At 45.7% G+C, this 16,909-nt stretch overlaps 1 protein-coding gene across 6 annotated transcripts; it reads left to right on the forward strand.

The window, feature by feature from the left end:
• Positions 1 to 238: 238 nt before the first annotated feature.
• Positions 239 to 16,807, forward strand: ZCCHC17 (zinc finger CCHC-type containing 17). 6 transcript variants are annotated; one of them, XM_049820051.1, is made up of 8 exons: positions 239 to 259; positions 669 to 814; positions 1,235 to 1,292; positions 2,707 to 2,807; positions 4,465 to 4,556; positions 5,329 to 5,429; positions 6,718 to 6,866; positions 15,967 to 16,807. In XM_049820051.1, the coding sequence occupies exons 2-8, from the start codon at positions 773 to 775 to the stop codon at positions 16,144 to 16,146; spliced, it is 723 nt and encodes a 240-aa protein (XP_049676008.1). In that variant the 5' UTR covers positions 239 to 259; positions 669 to 772; the 3' UTR covers positions 16,147 to 16,807. The 6 variants fall into 6 exon arrangements, 5 of the variants coding, with proteins under 5 accessions (XP_049676008.1, XP_049676006.1, XP_049676005.1 ...); XR_007508489.1 differs by lacking the exon at positions 239 to 259 and adding an exon at positions 8,320 to 8,519 and having other exon boundaries at positions 287 to 814; positions 15,967 to 16,050; XM_049820049.1 differs by lacking the exon at positions 239 to 259 and adding an exon at positions 287 to 590.
• Positions 16,808 to 16,909: the final 102 nt, after the last annotated feature.

Here is a 16,909-nt window from a genome sequence, read left to right on the forward strand (position 1 = left end):
CTCCCCCATTGGTCGGCCGCGCCGCTTCCTGCCTCGCCGACTGGCGGAGCGCGGCCGGACGGCCCGCCCCCCCTTCCAGCTTACTTCCGGCGCGCGGGTGACGGAAGAGAGGCGCCGAGTGGTGGCGGGCGCTCCCCGCGCGGATTGGCTGATGGAGCCGGAGGGAGGGTGCCAGCAACACGAGTAACGCTGATTGGCTAGAGGTTGCCACCCGCCATCATTGCGCGCGGCGATTGGCGGAGTGGAGAGGTGCCCTGAGGTGAGGGTGGGGGGGTGTGGAGGGAGTAAAATGGCGGCGGCCGCGGGGGCCGAGTGATGGCGGTGGTTGAGTGGTGCCGCGCCGGGTGCTGACGGGCTCCGGCTTCCTCTGCGGCCGCCGGGCAGGGCCCGTCCCGCCTCCCCCCGCCTGTCCGAGCCGGGCTAGCGCCGGGGCCTCCGGTTCGAGCCCAGCCCAGCCGCTTCCCCCCCGCAGCCTCGGTCCCCCCCCCCCCCCCCCCCCCCCCCCCGAGCCGGTGTGAGCCGCTGAACCCCCGCGGTGTGAGGGCAGAGACCGTCGGGGCGCGGTAGGGTCGGTGCCGGACTGAGCCCAGGTCAGGGTGGAACAATGACTGTTGCCTGCTAATAGGTCTGGCCGCAGGAGCTTTCGTGCATTAATATTTCTTTTCAAGGCATCTCTCTGAACTGGGGCGGTGAATATGCGGTAGCCTGCGGTGAATTCAGCCGGTGAGGCCATCGGAGCGTCTCTCGCCTGGACCCCGCGAGGCCTGCGGTGATGGAGGCGCTGCCCGAGCTCTACGCCATCTTCCAGGGAGAGGTGTGCGGGGCTGCTGCTGGTGGCCGTCACCCTGCGAGATGTTACGGCCTGTGGCATGCTTCTTTGTCTCCTTATTTTGTTGTTTCAGTCACCACTTAGTTCAGCGGCAGTTTGGGCAACTGACGGTTCTGTAGCACGTATATACACCGCTCTGTATGTGTGTTTGTGTGTTTATGTACATACATATAGATTTTCATGCATATACGTACAAGATGGTTACCTGAATAACGTAGGAGTGGTTGGCTGACCACACCTACTCCAGAGTTATTAAGCAGTGCTGTGCCTAACTTGCCCTGAAGGCTAAAACTGAAGGAAAGCAGGAGAACTGTGTAGGCTTTTTGTGCGTATTCTAACCTGTGGTTTGAAAATGGGTGTTTTGTGAAGGGTTTTCCTTTAGATGTTGTGTTGGTTTCTTCACAGGTTGCTACAGTGACAGAATACGGGGCATTTATAAAAATCCCAGGCTGCAGGAAACAAGGTTTGTTTCTCTTATTTTGCTCAGACATAGTTTCATGTTGGTGTGTTTGAGCCAAGCAGTCGTCCTTGGAATTAAAGGCTTGCCACCTTTTAGAAAAAGCTCATAAAAGGTTTTTTCCTAAATTAGGACGAAATTGAGGTTCTTGGAAAGTACTTCTGACATGTTTGCATGAATACCAAAAAGACTCAGAGGGCTTTTTGCTAACTTCCAGATGTTTTAGAGAATCATTTTAAGATATTGGACAGATCATAGAAACTTTCTACAGTTAAATAATTTGTCCAGCTTCTTTTATGGCCAATATAAATGAAGCTGAAATAAAAAAATAAACCAGAAAAGCTGACTTAAAGCTCTGTCTATGTTTGTGGGAAACCTACAAAGTCAAACTCATTTTACTAAAGCAGCAGCTTATGGTGGATGTTCTGTCAAATGCTGGTAGGCCCACAAACAGTGCTGCCTCCCTTCCTGAAGTGTCCAGTCACTGTAGTGCCAGTTCTAATAAAAGTTTTTGGACAGAAGCTTGGCTGCTGGAGGGAAGTCGTTTTGAGATGCAAACAGGCCCTGAAACGTGATCTTGGAACAGCGAGGTGTGTTTCCAGATTTATCCTTCCTTGTATCCCTTGTCCTCTCTGTAGCCCACATGTCATTCGTGCAAATTAAAAATACAATTTTGGGGCTGTGTGACCTTGCAAGCGCAGGAGATTGGGGCAGCCATGGTGTTTCATGCTTTTGACTTTGCCAGCAAAGTATTGTGTTGCTGATGTGTGAAATGGGCTCTTTATTCTCCAGTGCTTGGGTTGGCCTCAGAGGACAGGCAGAATGGGACAGGTGTTAGTGCCTGCTAGTTTTCCTTATGGGTGTCTGATATGTTGAGTATGAAGACACTGCTTTGGGGTCCTGCTTCTCTGAGTTAATTTGGAGCAGATCTTGGTGACTTTTTACGTGTTTGATTGATGCAACTAGTTAATTCTCACCTGCATAATGTACCGGAGGAAAGCAGTGGTTAGTTTTGCTTGGGGGAACCGCTGAATATGTGCCCTGTCTCCCAGAGCAGTGGTCTCCAAACGTTTTTGATCGTGAACCCCCAGTTAACTTTATCAGTTAATTTTTTGAGCACACACCCCCAATATATGTATATTTATTAATAAATTATACACGTGTACTACTGTACTAATGTTATGTACATTAGAAAACATACTCAGAAATAGAAGTGAAAACAGGATGAGCTAAAGATGAAATAAGTGCTATTATTTTTTTATTTTATTTGTTACTGGTAAAAAAATATTTTCTTCCCACACTCCCAAAGGATTGTCTCACCTCCATCACACTTTGGAGACTGCTGTTATAGAGGGCAAAACTGAGAAGTGGAGACTTGTCTTTATTTTTTCCCTTTCTTCTCTTCCAAAACCATGACCAGGCCTTGTGCACAAGACTCACATGTCCTCCTGCCATGTGGATAAACCCTCAGAGATAGTAGATGTTGGAGACAAAGTATGGGTGAAGCTTATCGGAAAAGAGGTAATGTTAATTTTTGTTTCTTTAACGCTGCGGTGATAAAATATACTGTGAAAACACTGAGAACTTCTGTTCACAGAGGCTGTTTGTTCCTGTTGCTTTGTTGGGGTTTGGCAGGCTCTATTTTACAGATGGGTGAATTCTCTTTACCTCTAGATGTGACTTTGGGCACATCGCTTCTGTGACTTGCAACAATGCAGGTCAGAAAAAGGGACTTTATAAAAGCTTCTGGCTTAAAAGTAACAAAACGCTTCCCTTTCTTTCCCTGCGCACCCCTTCGCAGCTTGTATCACATTAACTGTGTGATTTGGTGGCTAAATGAACAATTTGAAAGGATCCCAAGATAAGAGCTGATATAAACCCAGTCTGAGAGGCAGGAGTGTTCTTAGGGATTTTTGTTCATTTTGTTTTCAAGAAAGTAAGTGTCATTGAATTATGCCCAGACTTTTTGTTTGTTTGTTTTGAAGAGCATTTTACATCCCTCCCACCACCCCCCATCTACATTCCTTTTTCTCCTGCAGAATGACAATGGGTATATCATCTGTATTTAAAGATTATGTGGAACAAAAACTAAAGACTTGTGCTTTGGTGAGCCATGGAAACAAAGCAAGCTGACTGTATTATGTTGATCAAGGTAGAAGCATTCAGTTCAAAGTTGCACAGGATTTGGCCATAGATGCTTTGCTTTTTTTTGAAGAAGAAGATAATTAGGTTGATGTACAAAACAAGGACTTAATTTTGTGTGAGATAAGGGAAAATTTTGTGTGAGATAAGGGAAATGGGTTGAGAAACTTGGTCTTATTTACACAATATAGAAAAACTATATGAAAGACTTCACAGATATTTTTTTAAGCCATCTGTGGTGTGCTTTTTTTGTAACTTTTATTTAGTTTGTGTAAGTTTCTATTAAGCCACTGTTTTCTTTATCTGGAGCACAGCTGTTGGGCTCCTGGCTTCCTTGCTGTAGAGGCAAGGGGCAGAAGCATGTTGTAGAGGTGGACAGCAGAAGAGTTAATTGTTGGATTGCCTGCAAATAGCTGCATGGGTGTCATAAACAGACAAAACAGAAATACCTTCAATAGCAGCATTGGTGAAAATGCAGACAGTTGCAAGAAAGGCTTAAAAAACCTCTGAAACCCCCAAACCTACAACTTTTGCTCTTGCTTCTAAAGTGGTAATGTGGCAATCAAGGACTTACTAGGATTCAGAAAAGAGTAAGCCCCTAACAGAGATACTTAAAACATTTTTAGTCTCATAAGAGGATCAAAATAGGGAAGTGGATATAAAGTTTTATTTTTCAGGATACAAGTTGGCTCAAGGGTGGATGATTTGAGAATTGTAGCAAAGCTTCCAAACATGCACTTTCTTCTACAGCTCTTGTCTTTGGTCATACTGAAAACAGAATGTTAATCTGAGCCGACCTATAGTTTGAGCTTGTCTTACTACTGAGACAGCTGCTTAACAGAAGCTATTTTATTAGCTAGAGTACTCTAAATGCAGCTACAAAATAATAGAACAAAAGCACTTCCACGTAGTATCCTTTGCGGTGCTGCTCTTAGCTAACCAACAGTTTCCTTCCTTCTCTATAGACCTCCAGACACAGTGTATTAATTAACATCATTGTCATTTATTTGTCTTGTTCCATCTCTTTCTCTTTCAGATGAAAGATGACAAACTGAAGCTTTCCCTCTCCATGAAGGTTGTTAACCAAGGCACAGGAAAAGACCTCGATCCAAACAATATTTCCCTTGAGTAGGTAAATCTACTGAGCAGAATATAACAGATCAGACAGGTTGCTACTGCCTGCTCTTTCCTGCCTTGCATTCCTGGCTTTCCTGCCATACTTATTCTTCCATCCTTTGGAGGGCAAGGCTGGCTCTCCCTGAGCCCCCCAGCGATGCAGCGGCTGGAGGATTGACTGAAGGCATTCCCTTGGTTATGCAGCCTAGAGGCAGGCAGGAGCTGGAGGAGGCTGCAGGGAGCTCCAGCCTTTCACATCACGGCCATATTTTCATTCCTGTGTTGTGATGGCAGTGTGCTTGTACTGGAAGGACTGATCATTCCAGCTGAGGATTTGTCTCATTTTCACATACTATGAAATCAAATCTTAACTGCTTGGATGTTTCAGAGCTTCCTTGTCTACCTTTTTTTGCAACATCTTTTGCGGGTCAAATAAAATTGCTTTATTTTCATACTGGGCAAGTATATTTATGTGTGTGTTCACACAGAAAATATGTTAGTATAAAGGATGTAACTGCAGCTCCCTGCATTTGTCTGCTTTGTGTAGAGTGTGCTCAGTCTCAAAAGTAGAAGGTGACAGGTAAAATATGCTATTAACAATGTGGTTTATTCTAACGAGCAGTTGGTCAGCTCTGTTCTTTGGTTTAGCTGATTAAGTGGTTCTTTTAGAACAACATTGAGAAAAGCTTCTGTTTAGGTTGTGTCCATATAAATACACAGGGTTAAAGGTGAAAGTGGGTGAGAGTGGAAGAGGGAGAAAATGGAATTGTCCTTCTCTTTCCAGTCAGGACGAGAGGAAAAAACGCACATTCAGAGACTACACGAGTCAGAAGATCACGCTTGAAGCTGTCTTGAACACTGTGTGCAAGAAATGTGGTTGCAAAGGTATGTTTATGCAGGGCTGTCTTGTTCTTTTGATGTAGCCTTGTTCTAACTAGGTGGTGACTTGTAGATAGGATTGTATCAACATCTGTCTCACGTTGTGTATAAGGACTGGATTGTGCTTCCAGGTGTCTCTCTTAGAGTAGAACTATGTTTTCAATCACTTGTTACAAAAAGGAAGGACTTAGCTGAACTCCTTTTATAAAGGTTTGTTTCTTAAAATTGTGTCCCTTTGAGCTTCCTGTAAAGAACTTTCCTACTGAGTGCAGGTTCAGTACAGGTTCCCTTCTTGCAGTATTTGTGTTAATGTTTCTTGTAGCTGAGGTCCTGTTTCAGTTTTACATTTTAAAAAATAAACATATGCCTTCACCAGATCATTTAATTCTGAAGAACAAACAGTGGAAATTACTGATCAGTTGTTGGGAACACAGTGTTAGCTTGTGAGCAGTGTCTTAGAGCTGAAAACAAGCGTTTGTTTTTTTTAACCTGGTGAAATTTTTGTGTTTTGCCTAGTTCAGCAATAGGAAGTTGGCTTATGTGATGGCTTTTCAGTAGCTTTTTGCAAGTGGTTGAGGCATAAAGTAGTCTTTTGTACATTGAGTTTTTGCTGCACCCTACTTGTCTTAGGTTATTTAGCCATAGAATAAATGGTTAAGCTGGAGTTAATGCTATTCTGCAGAATGTTAATAATGAATATGGTTCTCTGTAGTAGACAACTATCTTTAAAACAACATTTTAAAGAACCCCCAAAACTTTAAACTGGATACTGTGTATTTTCAGTCTGCTTTTTAATGATGATGTCTACTTGTAACAGGCAGGTAGATGTTATCTATCTGTAGTTTCTGCTACAACTCTTAGTGGGTCAACCTTGATGTCACCCCAGTAGAAAGGGTAGAACCAGAATGAGCTGATTTCCTCTATATTTGTGGCTTTGGTCTCATTTACCAGGTGCCTGTCATGCCAGTTTACTCCCTTTCCCATACACTTTTCCATGCTCTTTAAGCCCTTGCACAGACATGTTTCTGCCAATTGCCCTATTCAGACAAAAGTGTCTTAGTTTTTGCCTGACTAATCTTCCCAGAATGACCTGTGTTGCATTTGCTCCCCAGCTTGTTTAATTGGGGCACATTAAACTATCTGAAATGCTAGGACAAAAAAATGTACAGCGTAGATTCTCTTATTGTGACTAATGATAGAAAGATAATTGGCAGCACTTCAGGTGTCTGAAATGCAGTTGTTTAAAAAAAAAAGGAGGGGGAGGGGGCCTGCTCCTTCAAACATTATTTTACAGGTCATTTTGCCAAGGAGTGTTTCATGCAGCCTGGAGGTACCAAATATAGCCTCATTCCAGAAGAGGAGGAAGAGGAGGTGGCAGCAGCAGGATATGAAAGAGATAAAAAGACCAGCATGGTTGATGAACCTCCAAAAAAAAGGAAAAAGGTATGAAGCGCCCTACTGCTGGCCTGGAAAAGTGAACCAGATAATTTGTTCTGTATAGTTACATCTGTGATTTACTGTGGCAACATGGTTATGAGTAGCCAGTTCTGGGCTGAGAAAGTGGCTGAGTTTTGTGCAGGTTCTATAGCAAAACAGGAATCTTCTCTTCAGACTTTTTAGTAATTCTTACGCTTTTTCCCTTTATTCTTGTTAAACTGTCTTTAAGATGGTTTTGTGCTATATAATGTACAGTCTTCAAAAGAGATTTCTTACAGTGAGAAAAGGATATTTTTTTTTCCCTTGGTCTTTGTGAAGCTCTATAGAAATTGCTTCAGTTTCCTTAATTTCTGATTCTTGCCAATAACCCTGTTTCTTCTCCCTTCTCGCTGCTCTTGCCCTAACACCTTTTTTTAATCTGAACTCAATGCCCTGCTGCCTTGCTACAGCGGGTATCCTGACCCAGCCAGTGCGATGTGAACTGGGCTTATCTGCACATGCCAGGGGAAAATTGCTGGTTGTATTTGCACAGGGGGCATACTCCATTTCCAGGCTCTAAAGCAATTTTTGTCTATGTGAAAAATGTCAAGAGGTAAGAGACCTTTTATGTCCAGTGTTTGAACTCTGGCTTCAGAGCATGCTGGCATAAAATGTAGCGGAGACGTGAATCCAAAACAGGAGCGTTCATTGGTCAGTCTCTTTATACAGCAATGAGTATTCCAGTTCCAGACTTAAGTACATAAACTGTTTCATCAGCCCCTTCACAACTGGAGTCCAACTTCTACTGACACTTCCAAAGCCCCCTCTTTTCTTTTTTCTTCTTTTTCTCTTTCCAGCCCTGTGGCCTGTCTGTATCCCTCGACAGGAGCAACAGGCAGGAAAGGTGGTGGATTTCATTTTTACTAGAGAGGGACAAAGATGGTGTTAGCAATTGCATAGCGAGAACTGACTTCTGAGGGCTTAGTGTTCTTCCAGGCTCACTGTGGAGTTAAACCAGTACTGGTGCTAGTAGGAGAGACTGCAGATGCTGGCAACAGAGGAGTCTGTTTTGATGACAACCCTCAGACCAGTCCAGAGTCACTGATGCTGGTAGCTGAAGTCTTGCTTCCAGTCATGTTTTTCACTGGTATTGTGGTTTCTGGCACTCTTACGGTATGCTCTTATTTGAGAGAGGAGTAGCTGGGGCTGTTTGTGGGAATGTAGGTGTTGACTACACTGGAGTAGAAGAGCCAGGTGTGTAGTGACTTTCCTTGTGTCAGCCACTGCCCTGTGGCATACCTGTTTCTGCCCTACAGTCAGTACAAAATGAAGTTAGCATTAATCTGATGCCTAATTTGCAGTTCTTGTTTGCTCTGTAGTGCTCTGGATAGCTGATCCAGTAGCAGGAATGGGATGTCTTCACTGTCGGTCCTGTTGCCTGGTTCCATCCCAAGATGTGCTTTGTTTTCCCACTATGTAGGCTCTTATTCAAGAATGTCTGCAGAGCGTCATTACGCTGCAGTAGAAAATACACGTGGTCTTCTTTCTACTCTGATCTTGGAAGCACATGATTGAACAGAGTTGCCTCTCAGATCCCAGGCTAACTGCGACTCTGACCTTTCTGGACTCCAGACGTTGGGCTTCCCTCTTGCCACGGAGAAGTGTGTGAGCAGGCTGTTGGTAATACCTTTGCAGGGCTGGGTATTGTCCTGCCTTGGGTTCTCTTCTCTCTAGCAGTGGTGATGGTTTGTTTGGTAAAGGCTTGTGTAACTGTTACTTAAATGCTGTAGGGGGGGAAAATTACACTGAGGTGTGCAAATAACTCATTATCATATCAGTGCTCATCCACCAGGGTGGGGATTCCCTGTGGAGTCTTGCCCTGCTGAGACTACAGGAGATGTGGGTGACTGTCCTGAATTTGTTACTAATTTTTTTTGGGGGGCTGTGGATTAACAGCCTTCCTTTAAATCTTGCTTGTTGCTTTGATCTTCCTCCCTTCTCAAGGAGGAGATCAAAAGTTTTCAGATGTTTTCCAGTGCTGGAAAATAAAGCTTTGAGCTTTTTGGAGGCAGGATGTGAGATCCTCGAAATGAATAGCTCCCTTGTTGTCTCGAGTGCCTGCTGTGATCTTGTCTGGGAGCCACCATATGCTTCCTTGCTTGCCTGAAGCCCCAGGGGGATTTACACAAAGTAGAAATAGCTCAATCTACCTAGTAGCAATTGCCTTGCTGACCCCATCCCATCCCATGCTTGTAACATAAATGTAAAGTTTATGTTTTTAAATGAATAGACAGAGAACTGCTATCAACCAAGCATCTGTTTAGTGTCATAGCAATAGTATTTAGTAACCTTTTTGGTTGTTCATGATCAACATTTTCTGCTTCCTTGATCTGGTGCTTCCTTGCAGTTTCTGGGTGCTCTTTTCTCTCCCCAGAGATTACTCTCCTTACCGAGATACTCTGGGGTCCTCACCCCTTTTTTTTCTTGGCTTGCCTTCCCAATGGTTCCTCAGTTCCTCACTTTTCTCGTGCCTGAGCCCCACAGCATTTACAGGATTAAGAGATAGCTGTAGGCTTCAGGTCTCTGCACTGGCTCAGGTTTCTGCTGTGACCATGGGCACAAGTCTTTCTAGTGACAGACCACCCTGTTAGTATCCTTCATGAGAGCACTCTCCTGCCTCCTGTAATCCCTGAGAAAATAAGTGACTTGAGGGAGAAGCAGAGATGCTGCTGTCGCAGCGCTGTGCGGAAGTACTGGGGAGCATGTGAGGAGTTGCTGACAGCTGCACAGGCATGTGTCTGTGTCCCTTTCACTTTTACTCTTTGGGTCACAGGGTGAAGGAGCTCCTATGGGAACGCAGCAGCATGCCTGTGCTGTGCTTGCGTGGGAGGGAGGCGTGCTGAGAAGAAATGAACCCTTCTGCTGCTTCTTTCTTCTCTGTCTTTCAAGAAAAGGTCTGCAGGTTTGACAGCAGGAGTAACCCCTTTAATTTAAATTTTACAAAAGCTTCCCATTGTCTCCTCAGACACATGGATTAATTTATCCCTGGGGTGGTTTTGCAATGGTGGTTGGAATTGCATAGTGAATGTGACCTGTGATGGCTTGTAGGCAGACTTTGCTGTTCTTTCTCCCATGTGTAAAAGATGTCCAGGCAATCTGCTTGCAGATGTTGTCTCCTCATGTAAAAACCACACCTTAATTGTTACCTGTTCAGTGACCTGTAGTTCATCAAGCCTTAGTCCATTCTCACTTGTAGCTGGTACTTGTTCTACTAGTTCTTACATGGCATTAGCTTGGGACACAGCTCTTCACACACTATGCTGTTCTCTCACTGTCCTTATCTCTGCTATTCTGAACTTTTCTGTATTTATTTAATGGCCATAGACTGGATTCTTCTCATCACGTTGATTCTGTCTGGTCCTCAAACAAGGCATACAATAATACCTTTAGAGTTACATATTAATCTTGTTTGGAATTAAACTGAGTGGTGGAATTTTGCTTTTTTCTTTTTTTTCTTTTTCTCTTGAAGAATAAAAAAAAACTAGAAAGATTACTGACACCTCTCTGGTGATGCAGGAAGGCATGTATCTGGAAATCCATTCTAATTTTTCACAAGGACAGACATAAAGTCTCTGAATGAGACCATAACTCCACAAAAGGGCCTGGTGAAAAATATTCAAACTTCTTGGAGAGTTCTGGACACTCCCCTCTTATCTCAAAATCAAATACCTTCAGAAAGAATGAATTGCTGTAACATTCTTAAAGCATAGCCTGAGGCAACTTGCCTTACAAAAGGCAGGAGAGACCCTAGTGTGCTAATGTTGTCCCCCCTTAGTGCCAGCTATTTAAAAATAACTAGAGCAGTAGGAAAACCAGCACTATCAGGCTCTAGTCCAGCCTGTTGCTCTTCTGCATGCCACCTCCCAAGGAGGGTTTTGTAGAGGAACGTTATTGAGGCAAGTTTGTTCTGTTTTGGTAGAATTGTAATCGTTACATAAATTGGACAGGACATGCAAGAAACCCTAACGTGCAGGTCTTTGTACTTGTTGGCCCTCTCTGCATCTTTACACCGGGAGTCTGCTTGGGCAAAATCCACTCAAAATGTTTACACAAATGCAGTGTTTGCAGTTCTGGGGGAGGGCCTGGGTGTGCCTGAGAGCTGAGTTGAGTTTCATCCATCAGCAGCCATCAGTTTTGGAGACAGGTTTGCAGCTCAGGGTGTGGTAGGGCTTTGCTGCTGTTGCTGGAGGCAGAAACCCGGCCTTTGCTTTGGCACTGCCCTCTCCGTACCTAAACTAGAGAAATGCTCCTGTTTGTGCAATGGTGAGTTGACTAGTAACCAACAGAGTGCTTGTCTCCCAGTACTGGGACACTGGAGTTTAAAGAAATCTGTGGTCTAATAGAAGGGTGCTGCTCATGCAAAATGATTTCACAGCAGCACTGTCTCCTGCTACAGCAAACGTTAAGTTTTTCTGTTGCTGGCTTGCTCCCTGCAGTGTTTGCAGTCCAGCTTGTGCTTCTATGCTGTGGTGCTTGCATTACTGCACTGAAAGTACTTTTACTGTGTTAGTGTGAGCAGTTTGGCTGTTAGAAGCCCCAAAAAGGGGAGACTGAGGGGTTGGGTTTTTTTCAGCCAGCACAATGTCCATGTGTGTACTCTTATTTCCCCTGTAATCCTGAAGGAACGTGTGTGACATCCTGTTCTGTCTTCAGCCTTCACGTGCTGAGAAAGTTTCCCAAGCTCTGGAATGAAACTCTTAGTTGTTAGGGTCTTGTCAAACTTTCTCACCATGTGCACAGGCTGGAAAAGCTTGAGAAAATTCTCCTTGCTGCGCCCCTTTCTCTAGAACATTTAACTCTTCACCATCCGCCTCTTCTGAAGACTGTTATGATTTGCTTCTGCTCTTTGTCTGTGGGTAGGGGACTTTGTAGGGACTTTGGTATTGTCCCACAGAAAAATGTAGACAGTAAAATTTTGGGTGACGTCAATGATCATAGTGCTGTTGTGGAGCTACAAAAAACTGATACCTGCCAAGAGCATGCTAGGTGTGGAGTGAACTCAGTGCTTTGTTCTCTTCCCTGGAGTCTCAGAGGACTCTTTGCTTGATGTTAGCTCCAAGCAATGTGTCCTCTTTGCTCTTCTACCTCCCTAGAAGAGTTCTGTTTCACATGGAAAAAGCTACTAGCTTCCTTCCTTTGTTGTCCCTAATTGATAGCCTGTATCTGGTGCTATGACACATGATCCATACTAAATTGATGTCTTTAGCTGGGCCTTTTGTGTCCCCACTCTTACGGGAGAGTATGTTGTTTTTAAATGAAGTGTAGACAGACTAGGCGTGTCTTCCTGTAAGCCAGTATATTAAACCTTCATATGGAAACTGCACTTGACTGGAAGTGGCTGAAGCTAATGGAAGAAGTGTTTTGTGGGGAGGAGGGGGGAGAACCTAGCCTTCTCTGTGCTCTCCGTATTGGGACACTTTTTCCCCAAGCAATTTTAAGACTATTTGCACTTCAGGGGAGGATTGTGGGTGGCAGTGGAGGGCTACCAGGAACCCTGTGCCTTTGCTGTTAATGCATACCTACATACAGCACAGGCTTGGCTTTAATGTGCTCGCCTGCCTTGGTGAGCTACCTGAGCACCTCCAAGCCTATAGCAGATGATGCAGAGTCGGGATGTAGAAGTCAGTTACTGCAGGGGATTTCCGCCCCCCCACCCCCCAGCCTTTGCCTCATTTTTTCATGCTGGTCTTAGCAGCTGCTTCTGGCTTTTGTTTTGAACTGATGAGTGCTGGTCTCTTAGCTTGGAGTCCTCTTGGTGAATATGCACATGCTGTCGTGTCATGGGCTTCCTTCTTTGAAGCGAGTTTTCTTATGTGGATGCTTTCCAATCCATTTCCAGCCAGGGTTGTTCTTTTTCCCTGGGTGGGGTGGGTGTGTAACAGGCTTAAGGCAGCACCTGCGGGCATCTGAGTGAGGAGGGAGTATCTCATGCTGGATCTGCAAAACCGGTGTCAATGCTGGCTTCGGACCTTTAGCTGCCATGGCCAGCCCTGTGCTGTGCCTGGTTGTGTTAGAGCAGGTGGAAATACTTGCCCACCCCAATCATTCTGATTTTGTACAGGTATCTCGTGTATCTGTGGCTGACTGCCAGTATTCCCTTCATCTAATCATGTGTTCATTTTCTCTCCCTTGGCTTAGCTTCTAGGGTGGCTGTGGATGTCTGCAGCAGCTGGCCAAGGAGGGTGGCCTCCCCAAGGACTTGTCCTGCCTGTAGTCCTGTGACTGGCTTAACCGTGCCCTTGGCCTTGCTGCTTCTTTCTGCTTCCTCATGAAATGAGTACATGGCACTAAGAGCCCTGCCAAGGCAGGGGTGACTTACAGCAAACCTCTCCCAGGAAAACTCTGCAAGCCCAAGGGTGGCCTTGAGGTCATTAGGGACACTCTTGGCAGAGAAAATAAGCAGAGCTGTTGGCTTGGGGGCTCCCATTACACTCCCTTGTGTAGTGGAACGTCAAACATGTTTGTGTGTTATGTTTGGGACTGTCACTTGACTGCTGTCTGTCTCCCATTGTGCGGCTCCCCAAAGCCTGTGCACAGCCGTGCTCTGAACAAGCCATCATTCAACCTCTTTCAAGTAGAGATGGGGGGTGGGGAAACGTAGCTATTTATTTTTTTTGTCTGGCTTACTGAGACTCCCTTTCCTGGTCTAGTGATGCCTTGAAGTGAATGCCCTGGGCTTCTCCCACTCATTTGTGCAGGCTCAGCAGACTCATTACCACTGCTAACAGAGAGCTCAGCCCTTTGGAGGTGGTGGTCAGCATGGGAGGTAATGCCATGGCTCCTTGCTAATGCTCTGCTTCAAGAGCTCCCTTTGACTCCTGCTGCAATGCTGCTGTGGCGTCTCAGCTGCAGGGCATGTTTTTACAAACCCAGGATGACACCAGTCTACAGGAGGTGCATCCAGTAAAGATAAAGTATGTTCAGGGGGAAAGGAGTTGGGCTATGCTAGGGGTTAAAAGCTCATCTAATGCAGCTAGTGGTAGCATCTGTATCACTGGCACCTGGCTGCATAGTTAAATTACGGAAGAGATTAGGATGCTGGTTTGCAGCAAGTTTGGGGAAGATTGTGCCCAGTCTTACGGGTGGACCAGTTTCAGAGCAGTGAGCACATGTGGATCACCCAGGAAGGTGCAGCTCGCTTTAAGCAGAAAAGCTGGTATATGGCTTAGTTAAAGCAGCAAGCTTTGCTTGCTGGGTTGCATTCCTCACTGGTGTTGTCTAAGCCTATCACAGGCAATCGCATTGGCTTAGGTTGCCTTGCTGGTCCATCTCTGCTTCATGAAACCCTCTTTTGCTTCTTTCACTGTGTCTTCTGTATGTCCTTGAATAGAAGGAAAATTCACGATAGCCATTTTCACAGGAAAGTCTCTCTTTGATGTTGATGGGACCATGGATGAGATCAGTGGATCCTCCTTGGAGGCCAGTGTTGCTGCGCTTGGATGGAAAGCTGGAACCCTTCCTGGTCTTAGCAATCTGGAAGTGCTTTATATTAAGCATGTGCTAAATACTAAAATTACTTTATTTTATGGGCACTCTCACCTGCATGCTGCTTTCCTTTACTTCCCAGAACCAAGGGGCGATAGACAAAATGCTTCATTTTTGCAGGACAATAATTTCTTTTTTCAAAGTATCTTCCTAAAATATGCCTGAAAAAAATACCTTCCATCTTATTCCAAGAGTTGGTCTATGTTATCACTTTACGGGTATTCAGAGGATTAGAAAGGTGAGTTGTGCTGGGATCAGAACTGGATGCTTGTTTATTTGTGCACAAAAGCTGACCATGCTGGCTGACACCTTCTGAGCCATTTGTGTTCTGGGCACCGGGACCACTCGGGTTGGCACTGGCTGCCCAGCCTGCCTCCAACGCTGGCCTGCTCTGACTGAAGAGCAGTGGTTTACTGAGCTGTTGGGCTCCCTGGCTCTCAGAGGTCACGTCTGGCTCCTGAGAGCTGCGGTCAGCATTTCTCCTCCTGTTCCTTGCTGGAAGGGGATGAAGCAATGGGCAGAGTGGGGCTAGCAGCTGGGCTGTGTGCACTGCCAGTGCAGGCAGATCAGATCCTCTCCCCAGTACTATTTTCTAATTAAATATATACAAATTGCTATACTGCATCATTAAATAGTCTTTATCTGTTCTGGCGGGCTCTGCCTGATGCGATTCAAGGTATACCGCGGTATTGATCTCAGAGTAATCTCTACTTGGTAGTTAGTCACGTGCCTCAAAATGGAGGGTTTAGATCCATTTCAAAGTTCCTGATGAGCTTTATTCCAGCACCAGCTGTTCTTATTCTGCATCTGAATGTCAGGTCTTGAGCTCTGTAGTTTTTGCTTCAGGGCTTTGCAGAAACACAGCCAGGGGGACTCTGTGCTGCCCCTGGACTCTGCCTGTGTGCAGGGGTGGGGAGGGGGGGAAGCTGCAAGAGCAGGAGGGTGTGCAATCTACTTGGAGATTGTGCAAAGAGTTGCTGCTTGCAAAAGGGCACTTTCCTCATCCCTGCTCCCCTCCAGGGAGGGCTGCAAGAAACTCTGACTGGCATTTCTTGGGCTTGGACTTTCCTGCAAGGAGAAGGGTGTGTTGTTGTGGGTGCTTCAGCACATCAGTGCTCATTTCCTGGCAGTCTGTGGGCTGATGATGGTGTGGGGATGCAGAGATGGTGCTCATGTCCGGCTGGTTATTTCAGAAACCCATTTTGTTGGCAAAAAGACTTCATCCTGCCAACTTTTATTAATAAAGAATAGCCTTAAGTAATGGAGTAAGCTCTGACCGTGAAGGGATGGCAAGGACACTTGTGATTCTGCTAACAGTTTTCAGACTTGGATTTACATTTTGATGTCCCGCCTCTGCTCTGACAGCTGCTGTACTCTGCCTGGTGCAGCTGTGGACTGACAGCGGTGGTTAAATCCTGACTCACTGGGGCAGAAGCTGTGTGCACTTTCCCTGTAGGAACAGGCTTGCCCCTGTCACAGCTTGCAAGGCACTCATTACAGAAAGTGTCTCGCTGCCCTGGTGAGCACAAGTGACAGTTTTTCTACATGCAAGGCTTTTTATTTGTTTTCCTTCATTTGCTAGGAGAAGAAGAAGAAAAAGAAGCACAAGAATAAGCAGTCCTCTGAGTCAGACTCAGACAGCTCGGACTCAGACAGCGATGGGGCTCAGCCAGCCAGCAAAAGGACCAAGCATTTGGGGAAGCCCAGCAAGGCTCAGAAGAAGAAGAAGAAGAAGAAGCATAAGAAGAAGCCCCGGGATTGAGCAGGCAGGCAGGTGTACTGGCATTGTGAGTCCCTGGTGCACACCATGAGGAGCAAGCAGAACTGAATCAGCGCACCCCTTGCTCCAGGGACAAGGAGTTTCCTTCTCCTAAAAGTAACGCTCAGCGTGGGGTGTTACAGGTGTTGACTTTGATACAAGTTGTCCTCTGTTACTTTAGGCACCAGCTGCCGTTTTCTCCCACCAGTAGGCACTCCTGCCAAAGTGGCTAATTGCACCCCTTCGTCAGCACCTCTCCCATCCTGTAGCCTCATCGCTTCGCTGGGTAAGCTGCCAGCGCTTGGCGGTTCCCCTGGACAGTGTGGCCAGCTGCACTGAGCCTGCATGACATCAGCCCCCAACCAGTTGCCTGTAAAAGGTGGAGCTGCACAGCCGTGCTTTCCCTGTCCCTCCACCGTGCTCGGGGACAGAGGTGGTAATTGCTGGGACCTGTGATGGGGCTATGTCCTCTCAGCCAGTAACAGTGTGGAGCTGCTTGGCTTTGGTCTGCAAACCTTCCCCCAGCCTCACTCATTTCATCTGCAAACATTGGGAGTGAAAAAGTAAGAAGCAAATGGGGGAGTGGAGGTATTTTAAGTAAACATTAACTGTGGTGTGTTTGCCACCTTGCGAAGTGATGAAAAATAAATCTTTCCAATCTCCAGTTGTACTTTGTACTGGGTCTTTTCTTTTCTATGTTCCATGCTTCACCTTGGGCAGTGAAAAAATAGGGCTAGCTTTGTGGGAGGGGATGAGACCTGCATTA

The sequence above is a fragment of the Accipiter gentilis genome, chromosome 17, assembly GCF_929443795.1.
Source record: "Accipiter gentilis chromosome 17, bAccGen1.1, whole genome shotgun sequence".
In the NCBI taxonomy this organism is placed as follows: Eukaryota; Metazoa; Chordata; class Aves; order Accipitriformes; family Accipitridae; genus Astur; species Astur gentilis.

Coding starts and splice junctions, on each gene's coding strand:
- ZCCHC17 (XM_049820051.1), top strand. CDS start 773: ATGGAGGCGCTGCCCGAGCTCTACGCCATCTTCCAGGGAGAG. Junction 2,808..4,464: donor TGAAGCTTATCGGAAAAGAG/GTAATGTTAATT, acceptor TTTCTCTTTCAG/ATGAAAGATGACAAACTGAA. Junction 6,867..15,966: donor CTCCAAAAAAAAGGAAAAAG/GTATGAAGCGCC, acceptor TTCATTTGCTAG/GAGAAGAAGAAGAAAAAGAA.